Genomic DNA, 21,357 nt, shown 5'->3' with positions numbered 1-21,357 from the left:
AAACTACAAGTCCCAGAATCCAACGATCTTACGACTTAGATTCAGGAAAAACTGATTGGCAACCCAGGTGGCGTGAAACCATTTTAAACTTCGCTGATTTCTCAGGGTTTGGTAGGCGTGCACCAGCAGAGGAAGACCAGATCTATTTACAAGAATGTCGAAACATATCGACATTTTGAAATAAATGTAAAAATTGCACCTACAAAGTGAGTGTGGGCTGATTTTACGCGCCCATTGAGGAGCACTGCCGCCGGAGTTGTTGCTGGAGAAACGAGGTTTAAAAAGTTGAGAAATGTCATCCTTTGTTACTAAAAAGAGGGGGCCGGTCTCCGAAATAGGGAGTTAGTAAGTATGCGATGTCCCCCATCGCTTGTTGCATTTCTTCCTCGGTCCGTCCTGTCCTTGTATTTGCAGTGGAACAATGTCCCGTTCCCCGAGAGCTGGCCAGACTCCAGCAGCTGGCAGGACTCAGCAGCACAAAGGGCAGGAGCAGCCTCCAGCAGGGGGCTGAGGGGCTGGGGCACCCCACATCCATGCGGGGGGTGCTGGCATGCGTGCCTTCCCGTTCTCTCCTGGACCCCTGCGAGGAATGTCCCCAGCCATGCCTATTCCCCCCTCGGAGCCCCTGCTGCCTCTGTGACGGGAGGTCGGAAGCCCCTTATGTTGGTATCTCCCAGCACGCCCCTCCCGCCCACTGGCAGACTTGGTACAGCCCTTTGTGGGCTGCTGTTACCCGGGAGCTCTTGCTCAGTGGTGCTTCAGCCCGTGCAGCCACCGCCGCTGCTGCTGGAAGTTACCAAGGCGCAGAGAGGGGAGCCCAGCCTGGCAGGGACCCAGGGGGGATGAGCACCCTCTGCCTGCCCGCCGCCAGGACCCGGGCTCCCTAGATGGGCACGAGACGCATGGAGAAGATGAGGAGGAACAAGGTGATGGTGCTGGCCACATGTCTCGGCTCCTTCATTCTGGTCATCTTCTACTTCCAGAGCCATCTGAACCCAGGTAAGTTGCTGCCACGCATCTGTCCGCCCGGGGCATTCCGGATAATGGTACCGCAGGGCACTGGCCCCTGGCATGGGAAGGGAGAGCCGTACCGCCAGTACCTCTCCACGCCTTGGTACGAGTAAAGGGCAGCACAGACTCCACCACCCCTACTTGGCACGATTAAAGACCCAGAGCACTGTGTGCACGTAGGCACTGGGGAGGAACAGTGGAACTTATCTTCATGCCTGGCACGTGCAAGGGGCAGCAGCAGATCTGGGCACCCCTGCCACGTGTGAAGGGCAGCAGCACTTCTGAGCGTGCCTTGCATGGGTAAGAGACTGCACACACTCTGGCTTTCCCAGCGGGCAGGAGTAAGTAAGGGCAGTGCTTTAAATGGGCAGCTACTGTCCGGTACTGAGTACCTGCACTTCTTTCATTCAAAAGGGAGAGTACCAGCACTTCTCAGCACATGTGCAGCACATTTAAGGGGAGAGTACCAGCACTTCTCAGCACATGTGCAGCACATTTAATGGGAGAGTACCAGCACTTCTCAGCACATGTGCAGCACATTTAATGGGAGAGTACCGGCACTTCTCAGGAGCATACAGGTACTCTGAGTAGTAAGTACCCGCACTTCTACATTTCCATTTGAAGCACTGAGTAAGGGGCACCAACCTATATGGACGTCCCTAGCGGGCATACGGCAGCGGGTTTCTGGGTTCTCCTGGTGAGTGGGGGTCAGCTGTACGTCCGGTCACCGCAGCACGGGCGTGGGAACGAACTACCCCCATGTATTTGTAGAAGGATGGACGGACAGTGGCAGGCAAGCGTATCACTGGTATACACATCAGCACCCCTGGCATTGGCAATGTAAGGCAGCGCCTGACACGTGTGATGGGTAGCAGCACCTCTATGGCATGGACAAGGGCAGAAGAACATTGTGCTGTATTGTAGCATTTGTATAGCGCCTACAACCCCTATGTGGGGTGCTCAAGCACTTATCCGCACTGCTTGGAATGGTGGTGTTTTGGTTTTGAGCCTGTGTGGGAAGTGTTTTATTGTTGTGCGTCTGGATGACCCTGGCATTGGTAAAGTGTAGCCGCTTCTTAGGGCACGACTGGCATAAGGAGGGGCGGCATTACCTCCATGGGCACCCCTGGGATGAGCAAGGGTAGGGCACATCTGGACAGCCCTGGCATGTTGCTGATTCTTGGAACATGACTGGGAGTGGGACGGGCACTTCTGTTGGCAGCCCTGGGTGGACAGTGGCGCCTCTGGAACCCTGGGGCTGGTGAGAGACCTCTCTGGACATTTCTGGCATGGGCAGGGGGCATTAGCTTCGGGATGGGCAAGGGGGGTGGGTAAGGAGCAGCGGCACCTCTGGCACCCGAGGGGTGTGTAAGAAGGGAGGACAGCACTGGCCTGCTTAAGGGAGCGCCCTGCTGGGCACTGCTAGTAACTGGGCCTTTGGGGGGGGGGGGGCTCCATTGACCGGCCAGCCCACACTGCTCGATTCTGATGCACTGAAAATAATGAGTTTCCTGCGTACAGAATGTACAACATTGGCTTAAAGCAATGCCAAGCTGAATGCCCTAGTGCGGGTGGCAAACCCCCCACGCCCCCGACTCAAATGGTCTTTTCCGCCACCCCCTTGGCTTTTAAGTTTACTGTAACCAAAAAATATTGCGCACTTTTATTTGGATTTCTTTTTTTTTGTGGTGAAGCATAAAGGAATTTGGACTGGTAAAAAAACTGAAACTGGTTCTCCGAAGGTTTAAAGTGCCCTAAAGGAATACAAATTCAGGGAATCCTCTCCCCGTCCTCGTGGGGTGGGGGAAGTGCTATAGACCCTGTTAGTTAGTCAGTGACATGTCTCCATCGGCCCACCCCCAGGACAGGAGATTCCAGCGAAGGGGCGGCGATCAATGCGTTTACATTGTTGACTTGCGCAGCAGAATAAATCACACGGCTGCCCCCTCCCCACGCGGGGCAGTTTGTTTCTGTTTGACTAAGTCCAAAGTTTAATGTCTCGGAGGCTGCCCGGTTTCTGATCACTAAACCGTGCCCGCCTGAGCAGCGTCTCTCTTTACTTTTGTTTGAATGAGTTAAAAATGTTACATTCAGAAAAAAATGCGTTTTAGGTGACAAAAGGAATGGCGTTGGCGCAGATGTCTTGTGCCCTGAAAGAGTCGACCGATGTGCTCTCGTAAAGGACACCCATAGCCATTAAACTATTTAGCTCAGAACCAACGTTTTTAAACTTCATGTTTCCTTGCGCCACATAGTGTGGTCTTGGGCAAATCACGTCACGTCACTCCGGTTCTTCACATTTGTAGCTCCGAGTTGACAACGCAGCTGTCGGCTAGACGTAGTGTTACACATTCTTTAGATTATATATAGAGAGTGGACTTTAGCTCCAGTCAGTTGAGTATTTCTCTCGTACTTCATGCTATTGGAAGTTTGACGTTTCTTTCCCCTTTCTATGGAATGCTTGCATTGCAGGGCATGAAAGATGAATGGCTGTTTTATATCTCAAAAGTACACTGAAGCATGACACATACAACTCTTCCAGAAAGCAACCTGTTTTTGTTTTTTCACTGCAGCAGGATTCTTTTAACAATAGTTTAGTCTGTACTGAAAATGCAAGCCAGTTCTCTAGTATTTTCCAATGTTTGTTAGTTTTTGTTGTGCCCGAAGGAGCCACTTCAGGCCAGAGCACTGTGCAGGATCTTGTGTCACTGGGGTCATCTAGTGAAAAGAAAAAAAATCGTTCACTTTACCAAGTTCTACGTCACCAATAACAAGGATCCGAGGTTTCATTCTTTGATTTAAAGGTGTCTTCTTATACCTATTGTGACGTCATTTTCAAGATGAGTCCTTTAAGATTTACTATTAAAATGTGAATTTGGCCTTTCGTGTTCCTATGTGGAAAGATGTCATTAGACTTGCATCTCCATGTGGATTTCAAACTTTTCAAATCAGTGGATTCTATTCACAAGGGCAGTTAGTATGTAAAGTAGCACTCCTGTTGCACTCTTTTACCTATTCTTACATGCCTTTTGTGAACTGTCCCCAAACATTCTAACATTGCAGAGTTCCTGAAATATTGATATACATTAGCTGCAAACAGCAAGCATTGGAAAAGCAAATATGTATCGCCTGTGCAAGATACAGGCTTTGTTACTGTTTTTAGCTGTTGCAAAGTATGGAGCTGTTGTGCAGTATGGATGAAACTGTGAAAAAAAAACTCTATGAAGTGGCCGGCGCTGGTCGTGTCATACTGCATTTTCTTAATTGCTGGTGGGATGGTGAGGCAGGAGGCATGTCGGAGGGATGGAAGAGGTGCAACACAAAGCTTGTTGATATATCCCAATAGTTACAAAAAGAAAAGTGCTAAGATGTGGACAATGCAGGCTGCATCTTAGCACTTAAAAAAAAAAAAAAACTTTCTGCCTTTCTGCTCAGCAGCCACGCTGAGACTTATTGGCTTTGTCAATGCTTGTTTTTTTCTGGCAGGATGGGCGGCTGGGAGGGTGCAAGTAACAATACAGAAGGGGGGACTGGGAAGCAGCATCGCAGGATGAGGTGAGAGGGTAGGAGGGGGAAGCAACAATGCAGGATGGGGCAGGAGGGTGGGAGGGACAAGCAACCACATGGGAGTGTGGGAGGGGCAAGCAATAACACAGGATGGAGCGTGAGGGGACAAGCAACAATGCAGGATGGGGCAGGAGGGTGGGAGGGACGAGCAACCACATGGGAGTGTGGGATGGGCAAGCAATAACACAGGATGGAGCGTGAGGGGACAAGCAACAATGCAGGATGGGGCAGGAGGGTGGGAGGGACGAGCAACCACATGGGAGTGAGGGAGGGGCAAGCAATAACACAGGATGGAGCGTGAGGGGACAAGCAACAATGCAGGATGGGGCAGGAGGGTGGGAGGGACGAGCAACCACATGGGAGTGTGGGAGGGGCAAGCAATAACACAGGATGGAGCGTGAGGGGACAAGGAACAATGCAGGATGGGACAGGGGTATTTTAAGGTGCAGGCAACAATACTGGACTGAGCATGAGGGAGCAAGCAACAATGCAGGACGGGGTAGAAGGGTGCAAGCAACAGGACATGGCAGGGTGGAAGGGGACAAGCAAGAACACAGAGAGGGGTGGAATGGTGGGAGGGGCCAAACAACAACAACACAGAGAGGGACGGGAGGGGACAAGCAACAACACAAAGTGGGATGAGAGGGGCAAGCAACAACAGGGTGAGGGACAGAAGGGTGGGGGCAAAAAATAACACAGAGCATATGAGCAGCAAAGCAACAGCACACAGAACAGTGGGCGGGGGAAGCAACAACAAAGAGAGTTAAAACAACAACATGGACAGGGACTGATGGATGTACGCGCAAGCAACAACGGAGAGAGAAGGGGGTTAGAAGCACACGAAGGAGACAGCCTGCAAATGCATGCACTCTGATGGAGTGTTTAACCTAAAAGAAAAAAGTTGTTCTGAAAGCTCAAGCAGTGGAGGAACACAAGTACTTGGGCCATGTTCCAGGGGAGGGACACACACGTGAACAGGAAGTGAAGTCAGCATGCTCTGACCAAAGAGCAGCAAGATAATTGAGATTGACAATAAGGCCAACCATTGGTAACCAGTGGGCAGACTCTTAGCCCACTATAAGCGAACTAAATTTCTCGCAAGTGACAGCGCATGGGTTGTCTCATGCGAGACCTAAAACTGACTGTGTGCTTTTACAAATTGAGAAATGGACATTGTAGGCTGATTCACAAAGGAATTCCAGAGCATATAAAAGATTGCTCCTGTAGCAATACTTCCATACTCATAAATGCTTTCATGAACAGCACTAATATCTGGCCAAACAGCCTGTATCTAAGGAATGTAGAATGCCCTTTTACGCTCTCCTCTGCAGTGCTTTGAGGCTGCTAAATATGGCATGCTGGCAACACATAAACGCTAAATAAACAACTTACAGTTGCCAAGAAATAGTCCATTTGGTTTACAGAGCGATAAAGGTGATTGGAGTTTGACATTGGAGTCACCAATAATAATACCTTGTCTTTTATCTGCTGCTTCATACCACAAATCTGTGGATGGCAGACCTGGGCTGATGATACTTGCGGACAGCCTTGACTCACTGAGCCATCGGAGAACCTTCACTCACTGAGCCATCAGAGAGCCTTTCTTCACTCACTGAGCCATTGGAGAGCCTTCACTCACTGAGCCATTGGAGAGCCTTTCTTCACTCACTGAGCCATCAGAGAGCCTTCACTCACTGAGCCATCAGAGAGCCTTCACTCACTGAGCCATTAGAGAGCCTTCACTCACTGAGCCATTGGATAGCCTGCACTCACTGAGCCATCAGAGAGCCTTTCTTCACTCACTGAGCCATTGGAGAGCCTTCACTCACTGAGCCATTGGAGAGCATTCACTCCCTGAGCCATCAGAGAGCCTTCACTCACTGAGGCATCAGAGAGCCTTCACTCACTGAGGCATCAGAGAGCCTTCACTCACTGAGGCATTGGAGAGCCTTCACTCACTGAGCCATCGGAGAGCCTTCACTCACTGAGCCATCGGAGAGCCTTCACTCACTGAGCCACCAGAGAGCCTTCACTCACTGAGCCATCGGAGAGCCTTCACTCACTGAGGCATCAGAGAGCCTTCACTCACTGAGCCATTGGAGAGCCTTCACTCCCTGAACCATCAGAGAGCCTTTCTTCACTCACTGAGCCATCAGCGAACCTTCACTCACTGAGGCATCGGAGAGCCTTCACTCACTGAGCCATCAGAGAGCCTTCACTCACTGAGCCATCAGAGAGCCTTCACTCACTGAGGCATCGGAGAGCCTTCACTCACTGAGGCATTGGAGAGCCTTCACTCACTGAGCCATTGGAGAGCCTTCACTCACTGAGCCATCGGAGAGCCTTCACTCACTGAGCCATCGGAGAGCCTTCACTCACTGAGCCATCAGAGAGCCTTCACTCACTGAGCCATCAGAGAGCCTTCACTCACTGAGGCATCGGAGAGCCTTCACTCACTGAGGCATTGGAGAGCCTTCACTCACTGAGGCATTGGAGAGCCTTCACTCACTGAGGCATTGGAGAGCCTTCACTCACTGAGCCATCAGAGAGCCTTCACTCACTGAGCCATCAGAGAGCCTTCACTCACTGAGGCATCGGAGAGCCTTCACTCACTGAGGCATTGGAGAGCCTTCACTCACTGAGGCATTGGAGAGCCTTCACTCACTGAGGCATTGGAGAGCCTTCACTCACTGAGCCATCAGAGAGCCTTCACTCACTGAGCCATCGGAGAGCCTTCACTCACTGAGCCATTGGAGAGCCTTCACTCTCTGAGCCATCATAAAGCCTTCATTCACTGAGCCATCGGAGAGCCTTCACTCACTGAGGCATCGGAGAGCCTTCACTCACTGAGGCATCGGAGAGCCTTCACTCACTGAGCCATCAGAGAGCCTTTCTTCACTCACTGAGCCATCGGAGAGCCTTCACTCACTGAGCCATCGGAGAGCCTTCACTCACTGAGCCATCGGAGAGCCTTCACTCACTGAGGCATCGGAAAGCCTTCACTCACTGAGCCATCAGAGAGCCTTCACTCACTGAGCCATCAGAGAGCCTTCACTCACTGAAGCGTCAGAGAGCCTTCACTCACTGAAGCGTCAGAGAGCCTTCACTCACTGAGCCATTTTAATAGATCGCCCGAGTATACAGATCCAGATTTACGAAGAAAATGTTCTGACACTGGATTAATTTACGTGCAACACAAAAAATGATGGATGTTATGTTGAACATTGTCAAACATTCACCCCCTGTCACAGATCTGGGCTTAATCCATTGTTATTTTGCTCGTCACGCCAATCCAGTGTGGGCCCAGCCATATGCAAATCAGCCTTGAACCTGTGCCTCATGGGAACAGTCCAGCCCGAACTGCCAGGATGGACTTACACCTGTAAACAGGAGTAACGTATGTCTGGCTGAGTGTTTGAGGAATCTCATACACGTGTGGCCTGCATCCACTCAGGTCTTCGCTACAGCTCGAAGGTCCAGGTGCAGATGGTGCGGAAACTGGGGGATGAGCACCCATCACCCGGGATCTCACGGAGGCGAGCAGGAAGAAGGGCAAACTGGAGACAATACGTTTTTTAAATGAGAAAAGATTGCATTTTTACACTTCATTTCAAAATCTGGACATGTCTCAATCTTAAAAAGGCATTTTTCATACATTTCTACAAAATAAGCAACTTAGTGCTATGAAAACAATCATAGGCGCTTTATTTTATAGTACATTTTTCACACGTAGAATTGTGTTATAAGGCAGTCGTATGTTGTGGGAGTTTGAATAGGGAACGTTAGTGAATTCCCCAGCAGTCATAACTTTAGAAGAGACGTGGTGTAATTTAAGGGAGTTGAAAGTTATGCCTGTTTTCAAAAATCACCCTTAGGTGTTGAGCAATAATGCTCGCTCCAGGCTACATCAGCGTGGCGAGGGGTCTCCTTGGGACCCCGCAGACCCTCTGCTGGAATCAGAAATACCCCACGCGGCCTTTACAGTGACATGAAATGAAGGCGCTCTGCCCCCCCTCCTCCCCCCCCTGCTCTCTGCTCGGACTTGCAGCCGCGCTCCTGCGGGATGCCTCGCATTCCTTCTGACACTCACTCGCCTGAGCCTTCAGCAGTTGATTTTCCCCTCAGCAGCATCTTACCGGCAGTGGACGTGGCCTCTTTTGTGGTTTTAGGAGTTTTGACTCTTTGTCTATAAGCTTTTTGTATGAATAACCGAAGTCTAGCATCTCAGCAGTAACATGAGCGTGACCCCTAGCAGCATCCCTAGCAGGCACTAGATCCAGGGGGCAGATGGTCCACGCCAAGGAGTGAACCCCAGGATGCATCTAGCATGGACCTTGGAGCTGGGGGGGGGGGGGGGAGGGGGCAAATAGCAACAATAAAAGAAGTTGGACACTGCTGCAAAAATGTACGTTCAATTTGGGGACATTAAGTGGTATCTACCATGAAAAATGGAGGTGAGGGCTCGCCCTCAAGCTCCCACCCGCACTGACGTCACCTCACCTCACACCTCTCGCTCTCTGTCCACAGATGAGCGCTTTTCAAACTCCTCCCGCATACACACAAAGCCTTACACAACATTGGCCCATGAACGTCACCAACCGCCTAAACTTCCACAAACCCACCAGACATGTCTGCTCAGCCGCACTCCTACTTGTAGACAACCCCTGCACCCGCAGAACCAGATCCGGGGGTCTTCGCTTCTCATACCTCGCTCCTAAAGCCTGGAATGACCGTTCCTTTCACATCAGAACCTCCTCCGTTCTTGAATTCCACAGGAAGCTGAGGACCTGGCTCTTCTCATAGTCCCGACCGGTGCTTGGCCGAGACGGCCCCGGCCCCTGCCTCAGCACCAGGACACTCTCCCTGCACACCAGAGCATCCTCCTCCGTTCTTGAATTCCACAGGAAGCTGAGGGCCTGTCTCCTCACCTAACCCCGGCCCTGGCTAGGCCCATACAGCTCCTGCTTCAGCACAGGATATCCCCCCAGGTAAGTTGTGTGCTATACAAATACACATAACACAATAGGGCGTACCACACCATCAATATTACAAGCATTTACAATGCAATAGGTCTCGCAGCTTCAAAGTTTGAGTTATTGGCATTGTGTATGACAATGCGGTGCATAACATTTTTACCAAACTTTGAATTGGTGAGCAGAGAGAGTGTGTGCAAGAGTATGCTGTTTTTAAAAGCAGTGTGGTAGAGAGTGCAGGAATTTGGGTGACCTGAGCAATGTGGATGATGCACCTCACGCACGGGGCTGCCGCAGTTATTATTCACACAGCTCTGATGATGCACCTCAGGCACGGGCTCACAGTTGTTATTCACACAGCTCTGATGATGCACCTCACACACGGGGCTGACGCAGTTATTATTCACACAGCTCTGATGGTGCACTTCACGCACGGGCTCACAGTTGTTATTCATACAGCTCTGATGATGCACCTCACACACGGGGCTGACGCAGTTATTATTCACACAGCTCTGATGATGCACCTCACGCACGGGCTCACAGTTGTTATTCACACAGCTCTGATGATGCACCTCAGGCACGGGGCTGACACAGTTATTATTCACACAGCTCTGATGGTGCACTTCACGCACGGGTCACATCTGTTATTATTCACACAGCTCTGATGATGCACCTTACGCACAGGCTCACAGTTGTTATTCACACAGCTCTGATGATGCACCTCACACACGGGGCTGACACAGTTATTATTTACACAGCTTTGATGATGCACCTCAGGCACGGGCTCACAGCTGTTATTATTCACACAGCTCTGATGATGCACCTCAGGCAGGTGCTCACAGCTGTTATTATTCACACAGCTCTGATGATGCACCTCACGCACGGGGCTGCCGCAGTTATTATTCACACAGCTCTGATGATGCACCTCAGGCACGGGCTCACAGTTGTTATTCACACAGCTCTGATGATGCACCTCACACACGGGGCTGACGCAGTTATTATTCACACAGCTCTGATGGTGCACTTCACGCACGGGCTCACAGCTGTTAATATTCACACAGCTCTGATGATGCACCTCAGGCACGGGCTCACAGTTGTTATTCACACAGCTCTGATGATGCACCTCACACACGGGGCTGACGCAGTTATTATTCACACAGCTCTGATGATGCACCTCACGCACGGGCTCACAGTTGTTATTCACACAGCTCTGATGATGCACCTCAGGCACGGGGCTGACACAGTTATTATTCACACAGCTCTGATGGTGCACTTCACGCACGGGATCACATCTGTTATTATTCACACAGCTCTGATGATGCACCTTACGCACAGGCTCACAGTTGTTATTCACACAGCTCTGATGATGCACCTCACACACGGGGCTGACACAGTTATTATTTACACAGCTTTGATGATGCACCTCAGGCACGGGCTCACAGCTGTTATTATTCACACAGCTCTGATGATGCACCTTAGGCACGTGCTCACAGCTGTTATTATTCACACAGCTCTGATGATGCACCTCACGCACGGGGCTGACGCAGTTATCACACAGTTCTGATGCACCTTAGGCACGGGCTCAAAGCTGTTATTATTAACACAGCTTTGATGATGCACCTCCGGCACGGGCTCACAGCTATTATTCACACAGCTCTGATGATGCACCTCACGCACGGAGCTAACGCAGTTATTATTCACACAGCTCTGATGATGCACCCCACGCACGAGGCTGACGCAGTTATTATTTAAACAGATCTGATGATGCACCTTAGGCACGGGCTCACAGCTGTTATTATTCACACAGCTCTGATGATGCACCTCATGCACGGGGCTGACGCAGTTATCATTCACACAGATCTGATGATGCACCTTAGGCACGGGCTCACAGCTGTTATTATTCACACAGCTCTGAGGATGCACCTCACGCACGGGGCTGACGCAGTTATTATTTACACAGCTCTGATGCACCTTAGGCACGGGCTCACAGCTGTTATTATTCACACAGCTCTGATGATGCACCTTAGGCACGGGCTCACAGTTGTTACGGTGCTTCCTTCTTTTTACTGGGGGCAACCTGGCTGGATAAATGCAGTGAAGTTTCTCAATGTAAAGACTTTGCTGCCTCAGCTGAATGTTTAAGTCTAAGCTCGGGACTAAGCTCGGGAGAGGATCCATGCAGTACAGGCTGGACCCCGCTTCACTCTCAAACACTCTCTTCCACCTGTTGCCCCGCAGCAGGAGCCCTCGAGAAGCATCACACCGGTCGTGAGGAGAGTTCAGCCCACAACGTACAAAGTGTTCAGCAGTCGGAAAAAGATGTCCCCCTATCAGGCTGTTCTGGGGCCAAACCAGTAACAACGAGCTACACCTTCGGGTAAAGTTCGCGCTATACAAATTCACATTACATAAATAACAATAACAATAAAAAACGATCGCTATTGTAAAAAAAAGGTAAAACCCATACCAGATATGCGACCCCAGGGCGAGAGAGCGGAATGAGCGAAAGCAGGAATAGGCGTGCACTGCCGAAACCTGCCGTGGGGCGGCACCTCCGTTTCTGCTGGAAGCCCACGCCCACGGAGTGCCCGGCCAGAGGAGCAGTGGTGACGCGGGGCTCCCATGCCGGAGAGAGAGCCCTGCGGTGGCGGCTGAAGTCCGGAGTGAGGTGATTGGGGCTTAGTTGAAGTGGGGGGTGGTGGTGGGGGAGGGGGGTGATTCTGTGCGCTGGTGTGTGTGTGTGAGCTGGTGTGTGTGCGCGCGCTTTTGTGTGTGTGCGGCGGGGGGGGTGTCTCTGTGCGCTCGTGTGTATGCGTGCGTGTATGTGCGCTAGTGTGTGTGCGTATGTGTATGTCTCTGCGTGTGTGCAAAGAAAATGAAAGCTGGCAACACTGTCGCTCTAACCGCGCACTCCCAGAGCCATCTGGACAGCAGTAAAAAAGAAACTTAAACAAAGTGAAAGCACTGTCTCTCTTAGCACGCATTGGAAGGGAACCATAAGCTGCTCAATGGAACGCGCGTTCGCGTGCGCGTGGCCCGCTCAATTCCGACTCTTTCACATGCGCGTGGCCAGTCTTGTCTCCTGGAAAGCAGAGTCGGTAACAAAAGGTCTCTGGCGAGACCACGCTTCGCGCGGTTAACGCCACAGGACCTAAAAAGGAGACAATGTCTCCCACAAGACATTTTCTGCTCCCGCCAGATATGTTCTCCTAAAATCAGTGTCCAGTAGGAAATAATTTGCAAAATTGTGCTTCTCTGAATGGTCGAACATTTTGCAAAACGCTAAAGTCCCAAATTTTGTGGATTTCTTAATCGTATTAAAATGTTTTGTATGAGCCTACACAGAAACACATAGGAAAACAGCAAGCTGAGACACTAGTTTTAACACACTTAACAGATTCGGGTCTGGACAGAAGAGGAATTGTACTTAAGTGTAAATCGTATATTCAATTATTTTTTTTACATTTCAGGTCATATGACATGCACAGGATAGGCAGCAACACATATTTATTCCTACATACTGCTTGTCCGCTGTAAATGCTACACCTTTAGAATATAATTTATCAGTGCACTGTAATGACCAAATTGTACAAAGTGCCCATTCACTTGTAATTTTTATTTCCTGTGCTCTTTTAACGTGCAAAGTCATCATATGTCAAGAATGACAGTCTGTGGTATACAAAACTGCAAATAAAACCTCACACAGCTTTGATACAAAATATAGGCTCTCGTTACTAGTGGCCCTGTCTTGGATGCAATGTACATATGCAGTATTTGTATAGCACACTATAGCCAAAGGGCAGCAGAGAGATGTTCAAGGTCAAAGGCAAGTGCACAGTCAATGAGTGATAGGAGTGGTAGCTGGGTTCTGCGAGCCAAAGTGTATGAGTGACCCGAGCGGTAGATGGGTTCTGCTAGCAGAAGTGTACGAGTGACTGGAGCTGTAGCTGGGTTCTTCGAGCAGAAGTGTACAAGTGATGAGAGCGGTAGCTGGGTTCTACGAGCAGGAGTGTATGAGTGATAGGGGCGGTAGCTGGGTTCTGCAAGCAGAAGTTCACGATTGACAGGAAGAGCAGTAGCTGGGTTCTGTGAGCCAAAGTGTACGAGTGACAGGAGCAGTAGCTGGGTTCTGTGAGCAGAAGTGTACAAGTGATGAGAGCGGTAGCTGGGTTCTACGAGCAGGAGTGTATGAGTGATAGGGGCAGTAGCTGGGTTCTGCAAGCAGAAGTTTATGAGTGATGGGGGCAGTAGCTGGGTTCTGTGAGCCGAAGTGTAAGCATGATAGGGCCAGTAGCCGGGTTCTGCAGGCAGAAGTTTACGATTGACAGGAGGAGCAGTAGCTGGGTTCTGCGAGCCGAAGTGTAAGAGTGACTAAAGCGGCAGCTGGGTTCTGAGAGCAGAAGTGTACAAGTGACTGGAGCAGTAGCTGGGTTCTGGGAGCAGAAGTGTATGAGTGACTGGAGCGGTAGCTGGGTTCTGAGAGCAGAAGTGTATGAGTGTCTGGAGCGGTAGCTGGGTTCTGAGAGCAGAAGTGTATGAGTGAATGGAGCGGTAGCTGAGTTCTGAGGGCAGAAGTGTACGAGTGACGAGCGGTAGCTGTGTTCTCGAGCAGAAGTGGACGGGTGACTGGAGCGGTAGCTGGGTTCTGCGACTGCGAGCAGAGGTGTACGAGTGATAGGGGCAGTAAATAAATAATAAATTAAATGCCAGCATTTGTAAAGCGCACAGCTACCCCCGGAGAGGTGTCCAGGCGCTGGGGGCCGGAGGGAAGAGTAAGCAAGCTATTGCCGAGTGACATGGTGCTGGACTAACCTGCCGCCTGCGCCAGGGATCGAACCGCGAACCCCATGGTCCAGGGTCAGGCACCCTGGCTGCTGTGGCACACCTCTAGCTGGGTTTTGCAAGCAGAAATTCATGATGGACAGGAGCGGTAGCTGGGTTCTGTGAGCCAAAGTGTTCGAGTGACAGGAGCAGTAGCTTGGTCTGCGAGCAGAAGTGTATGAGTGACAGGAGCTGGATTCTGCGAGCAGAGGTGTACGAGTGACTGGAGTGGTAGCTGGGTTCTGCGAGTAGGAGTGTTCGATTACCAGATTGTGATATTACGATGATTACCACACCACATAAAATCCAACACCAAAGTTTTCATAATATATCAGGTGCGATAATAGTTTCCTATTTAGAGTTTTGCTACAAAATTGGATATAACAAGCATATTTTTGTGCATACTGTACCAAAATCCTCAGGCCCCAATACTTAGAGGAATTTTTTTCACCAGTAAATTTCGACAGGTTTGACTTTGTTGACATCTACGTTTGAGAAAATTACTAGATTGCTAGATTTCTGTAGAAGTGAGACTTCTGATGTGTGCACATAACCAAACTTGACATGCAACATGTTACGAGTGCCATTGTTAAATATCACTTTGTTCACAGCATCACTTGTTTCACCACACACTAGCATCCTACAAACAACATAGCATACATCCAGCTATAGAAACACCATTTGATATTAAACAAGCATTTACAATGCAATGGTCTCGGCATCATTAAAGGTAGAGCTTTTGGCACTGCTTATGACATTTCTTTTCTTTTTTTTTTTAAATCATCAATAAATGGCATTGTCATTTACATTGCCAATAGCTTAATCGTTAAATAAATGGCATTGTCATTTACAATGCCAATAGCTATACCCTACACAGAGCCACCCTCACACAGACAGAGCCACCCACACATAGAGCCACCTACAAAACAAATAAATGACATTGTCATTTACATTGCCAATAGCACATGAATAGGTTTCAAAATAACTTCTAAACTTCTAAAAATGTATCAAGTGCAATGCATGGGATTCCTTTCATTTCATCACCTTTTTCTTTCATATAGATCATATATTGGAGCATGTATTAAACTGAAGGTATAACAAATTAAAAAGTGCAGGTATCATAGGGAAGGAAAGAGGAGTCGATCCGGTCCATCACCTTCTAACCTAAAAGTACTCTAGTAATAGAGACTGTGGTTTGATTAGCACACTAATCAGATGCTGGTCTCACTGTAAACAATTCAGTTAACTTGGCTGTAGTCTGACTGTGGGCGACCCCTTGGTTGTACGTGGAATCACTGAATCTACATACCAACACTGGTCATGGATTCCAAAAAGCTGTTTAAAGTGTGGCAGACAATTGTTTGGCTGCTTTATAAGCAAAGAGGCAAAAACAACGCTGAATACATTTGAGATCTGAAGACTACAGATAACCATTCAAAACAATCCAATACATCTAAACTGTACATTAGGCGGTTTCTCTTTCAGAAACCAATAGGAAGGTTAAAACATATTTATATCTGCGTTTAATGTGCGTAAGCAAAAGCAGACCCAAGAACATTTTTTTTCAATCAACCACATCTGCATTACATCCGATGGTAGTATACTTAATCCCCACATACTACTTCTGAGGCCTCCGTTGCAATGAAACAATCTCTGTGGAATCGCAAGCAGAGCTTAAAAAGTAACATAAAAACTTCCATTATAAAAGCAATTTTGAATAGTACGAAGCCCTCTAAAGAAATTAGATATTTTTTCGGAAGTGAAGCACCACATTTATTTCGCCGGATTTGTACTGTGCATTTATGGCATCACTTTTTTTATGTTTTAAGGTTGAAGCACAACTTTTAAAGGCAGGTTGCTGGTGCCACCTACAGGCATGCTCCATGGCACAAATTCCTGCAACAGGACTCCGAAAACAGTTGCACTACATGTAGCCCACAAGGCGTCAGGAAGTCTCTGAAAAATTAACAGGCAGGTGTCATTACCTCTTCCTGAACTGGAAAACCGTGCAAGGAACACAGACTGGGTTTGTTTTTGTAACAAAAGCACATGACAAGTCAGGTCATAAAAACATTTTCATTCTTAGGATACATGTTTAAATACATTACATTAAAGAAGACAAAAATTAAAAGTTACTGAATTAAAGGGTCCTTACAATGATGACACAGAGGAGAAACGTAACATTTCGCACACCTAATCACAGTGAGCTGAAGGATCCCACAATTGAATCGTAATACACAGATTGTAAACATCAGGGCATGAATATATGGGGATAATAGTCATTTATAATTACACAGTAGTGAAATTACAATTCCTTGAAGTATACTAGATGAAAAAAATATTCACCACTACCTTTTTGTCACAATTAGGACGACAGACCTAATATAAAGCACTGCAGACCCGCACTCAACAATCTGCATGCCAGAAAAACACATGCACTGTCCATACAAAAACATAATCAGTCTTCCATGTCACATGATTTAACGGAACAGGTCTTCCAGGGTAATGCTATCCACTTCCCATCTTCTTGTCCCAGATTAACTATCTGAAGGAGTTAATTTCACACACACAATACTCGCGGGGGAGGGGAGAGGTGGGAGGGGGACTCGCGCGGGGGGTTACATTTTTTTTAGAGAAAACTTACCTGACTGGACGTGTCCGCGCCAGAGCTGGACTGACAAATACTATAAATGAATACCACGGACATAAGGTGAAAGTTTGAGGGTTACAGTGAAGTAATGAGCACGTAACTGTCCGAGTTAAAACAGCTCGAGATTAGCGATCAATTACATATTAATGCAACTAATGACCAGCTGGGTTATATTGCAATCCAAATATACGTAAATCTCCAACAGTAGATTGTGAATGGCCAAGTGCAGCAAAGGTTTACACCTCAATCAATACACAAAATAAGCACGATAGGCACCCCATACTCCTCCCTCTCGCCCCAGGTTGCTTCTGTATAAACTCAGCAGGCATACATGTTCAATGCAAACAGATTGTTTCTATTACCCCGATTACTTTCTGACACAAAAAACCATGTACCTACATTGCGGTGCATCAGTCTTCCATGTCACATGATTTAACGGAACAGGTCTTCCAGGGTAATGCTATCCACTTCCCATCTTCTTGTCCCAGATTAACTATCTGAAGGACTTAATTTCACCCACACAATACTCGCGGGGATGGGGGGGGGGGAGGGGAGACTCGCGCGGGGGTTAAAAAATAAATTTAAAGAAAACTTATCTGACTGCCCGTGTCCGCGCCAGAGCAGAGGAAGCGGCTCTTGTTTTCGTCGTCAACCGAGGAAACTGCAGGGGACTGAGATCCTATCTGGCATCTGCACGCTGGGGAGCAGCGGGGAGAGCACGGGAGCGGGCACCAGCACGGGTCCCCAGACTGGCTGCTAGAGATACAGCCTTGGCAGTGTGTGGGCGGGGGGAGTGCCGGGTCCTCTGCACCGCTTGTGGGTGGAAAAGCGGCAACAGCCGATAGCCTCTGAATCAGCACAGCGTGTGTGCAAGGAAGCGGCAGGAGCAATTTGCTTCTCCTTGTGTTGCGTGTGGGCGGTAAAGACAGCAGCTCGGCTCCGAGGCGCTGGGCGGAAGCCCCATCCGCCGTAAGGGAGGAGGCGAGCGGAGCCGAGCAGCTCCTAGGGAGGAGTGAAGAAGTGGACCAAATGCGGTCCGATGTGATTTTTGGCACGACGGAGGAGAGCTGCGGGGGTGGCGGGGGTGGGGGGGAGGGAGGCGAGAGCGCGACGAGGAGGGCAGAGGGAAGGGAGGAGAGGAGCGAAGCCGAGCAGCTTCTAGGGAGGCGAGCAGCTCCAAAAACACCACCACGTTTCTCCGAGGCAAGGAGAAAATGCCTTGGAGAAACGAGCGGCCATTTTCGGATTTGGGGGCGTGTTTTGCTGTCCTGAGTGACGGACAACGTCACGAGCTAAAGAACAGCAAAAATGACGCCCCCAAATCCGAAAAAGACGGGGCTTGTTTGGAATGACTCACTTCTCTTCCAATGGCTGGCCTCTGTTTAGGAAGCCAGCCAATGAAAGCGAACGGAGCTAAGAGGCGGGTCTAAACTGCCCTACTACACAGCATAAGATCTCTTTACATCCGGTTTTGCCTTCGGCAAAACCGGATATACCTCGACCTAAAAAGCACTGTGCTCACGCATCTCCATCTGCGGGGAAATGTGCATGTCTAAGTAGTTTGCGAAGTCATCTGGCCTAAAGCCATAGATTTTAAAATATCACCTGAACTCAGTGCCCATAGGACATCGTCACAAGCTGATTCACATATTGATCTGCATTGGTAATTCTGTAAATGGCGCCTTAAAGTCACTGTGCTCCCAAAAGCGCTATAATGTCATAGTAATGGAAGAATGTGCACTATAGAAATACCAGTAACTCCCAAGTTCACACAGAGACGGGGCCGGGCTGGCCTATACGCAGGGCCACTGGAATTTTCAGCATGGGATAGTCCAATTTTGCGGCAGGATTAAGTAAATTGTGCAGCAAGAAAAGCCCAATGCTGTGTCATTATGTGGCACATTTTCTGATAGTATTGCTACATTGTGTTGTCATTTTTAAGCTTGTTAACACTGTCTGGGCATTATTTGTACCTCATCAGTACGAGTTTAACACCCAAAGATAGCAATAACCTACAGAAAAGTGACCAGTCAACCTTTGCAAAGGGCCGTCCAATGTGCAGCAACATGTGTTACTGTGTTTTTACTAACGTTTGAACCATTTGAGCTAGAAACAAAATTCGTTTTCTGCTAAAATCTATAGATTATGCTGCAGATGATTGATTATATGGCAAGTGCAGCAAATCTATCATTGTGCAAAATTTGTGGTGGCCGCACAATCGCAAAGTTCCACGAGTCCTGCCCATTGGCAATCAGGCAGTGCCTGATGGACTGGTCTGACATATCAGTGTGTGGGCCGTTTTCTTTTTTTTTGTTGCAGTTTTTGGCCGGTTTTATGGCCAGTTAGGCTATTCTTTTTCTGTTGATGTCCCTGATATTACAATTTTTTTAAAACTATATGCTATGCTAATGTGGGCCACCTGTATTTTGGTGCCCCGGCCAATCTGTGTGAGGAAGAGGATTTTTTTGTAAGAGATAAACAAGGGGCTGTTGGGTACAAAAAATACAACACCCACGCTGGCAGCCCTGCCCAGGGAAGGTATGATGATCGACAGAAATAAGCAAACCTATGTACTGAACTAGAGAGACATTTGTAACTAGGCATAAGGGCCTTCTGTCAACGAAAGCCTCATGAGTTGTATCTGGATCACATGTAACTGGACCTTCCCCGCTTGCATCTATGTATGGATTGTTTATACCGAATCAAATCGTAAAATCGTGTTGCCATGCTTGAACCTTGGCCTTACCAATCACAGAGGACATACACTGTAAATGTAAATTGATACTTGTATAGCGCACTACTCACCCGCAATGGTCTCAAGGCGCTTGTACGAATACCGCTGTGGGACCCATCCTGGCTTTCCCTGTGAGGCGTCCACTCCTGGGCACCCCCAAGGTGGAGGCCAGGCATCCTTAGCGTTGTGGGGGCCGTTGTGGAGATTAAGCAAGCTATTGCCCAGAGTTGCAGAGTGGGACTCCATGATTGGAATAGGCACCGTGGCGAGAATTATCAGGTCCGTGGAATTTTTTGAGCCCAAAACCCGCCGAGGCGGGGAATTGAACCCTGGTCCCTCGAGAAGATCAGAGAGGGTTCTTCCTCCCTTGCGTACAACTCAAAGATCCAATGTTTCATATTAAATGCACTAATTGTTCCCCAGGCGGGCTACTTCTAGGCGCTGGTCCCTGCACTCACCACTAAACAAATTACAGTGCAGCAAAAGCCCTCACAACACTGTATTATGCTTATTAAATGACAAATAAATCATTGAAATGAATGAAAAGCGGTGAAAACATAACAATCACCTTTTCGAATGGTGAAGGCTTTGTGCGGTGTGGCGTGTTATGCAATGAGGTCATGCAGCTTTTTTTTATATCATTACCTGTTTACTTTCCATTTGACACACTCAAAGGATGTGGTTTAGCAGAATTTAGTGGTGAAGGAAGTTGGGTTGCTAGAAAGGCTGTGCTTGCACAATGAAAAGGTAAACAATAATGTGCTAACGTGACTTACCGCCCTGTCCACTTCACAAGTCACAGTCAGCGCTTTTTTCACCCCAGATGTACAGGCACCACCAGTTGACACCATTCACTTGCAGGACCCTAAGTTCACTATCACAATGTTCTTGTGTTGATACCGCACACAGGAAGTCCTGCCTTGAACAACATGGCTATAGTAAACTCAGCCATAATCTAATCCCTTGGACCCAAAAGAGTCCTGGTGGAGTCCAAAGAAGCAGATGGCTCCAGCACAAAAACGTTTCATAAGAGTTCACCCCTACAAAATAAAATTAACCCAGAAGGAAATGGGAGAGAAAGAAAGACAATTGGTTGGGATCTTCTACCTGACGTGTAGATGTCCTACAATGTATTAGGAGATGGTGACTTTTCCAATCATCTTAATTTTCAGTTGAGTTGAAAAATATGCACAGTGACTGGCAAGAGACATGTTTCAGCGAGGTCAATGTCAGTATCCAGGCTCTATAAAATGCTCTGTACCCACCATTATCTGTTCTTAGCAATTTTGGCTGAACTGGGACATGGAAACTTTAGGTCAATTTTCATGAATCCCTCTCTTTGAACAAGTTTGGAAGCAAGGACTAGAACTTGTGCTTCCTGGTCCTTATCTGTTGATTGAGCAACTGTCTGTCTGTAACTCAATTTCCTGGAGTGTATAGAGAGGATTAATATTGTTGTGGATACTGTTCAGTGGTGTACAACTTGTGGAACACCCCCTGCAAAGTACATGTCACCCCCCACCCTCCAGACCCTGTCAGAAGCTCTCAGACCAGGAGCCTGGCACCCGTGCACAGTGCTAGAGGGGGCCCCCCTGGAGCTC

General features: G+C 48.5%; 1 protein-coding gene across 1 annotated transcript in view; it reads left to right on the top strand.

Moving 5' to 3' along the window:
• The first annotated feature begins 470 nt into the window (after positions 1 to 470).
• The window catches only part of CHST13 (carbohydrate sulfotransferase 13), a 221,455-nt gene continuing 200,568 nt past the window's right edge, over positions 471 to 21,357 (top strand). Inside the window, exon 1 of the mRNA XM_086939269.1 lies at positions 471 to 999. Coding sequence (XP_086795395.1) covers positions 888 to 999 — 112 coding nt within the window. The 5' untranslated portion in view covers positions 471 to 887. The remainder of the gene's footprint in view (positions 1,000 to 21,357) is intronic.

This window comes from Lissotriton vulgaris, chromosome 9 (assembly GCF_964263255.1).
Source record: "Lissotriton vulgaris chromosome 9, aLisVul1.2, whole genome shotgun sequence".
Classification (NCBI taxonomy): Eukaryota; Metazoa; Chordata; class Amphibia; order Caudata; family Salamandridae; genus Lissotriton; species Lissotriton vulgaris.
This window is presented reverse-complemented; position numbering and strand designations above follow the sequence as displayed.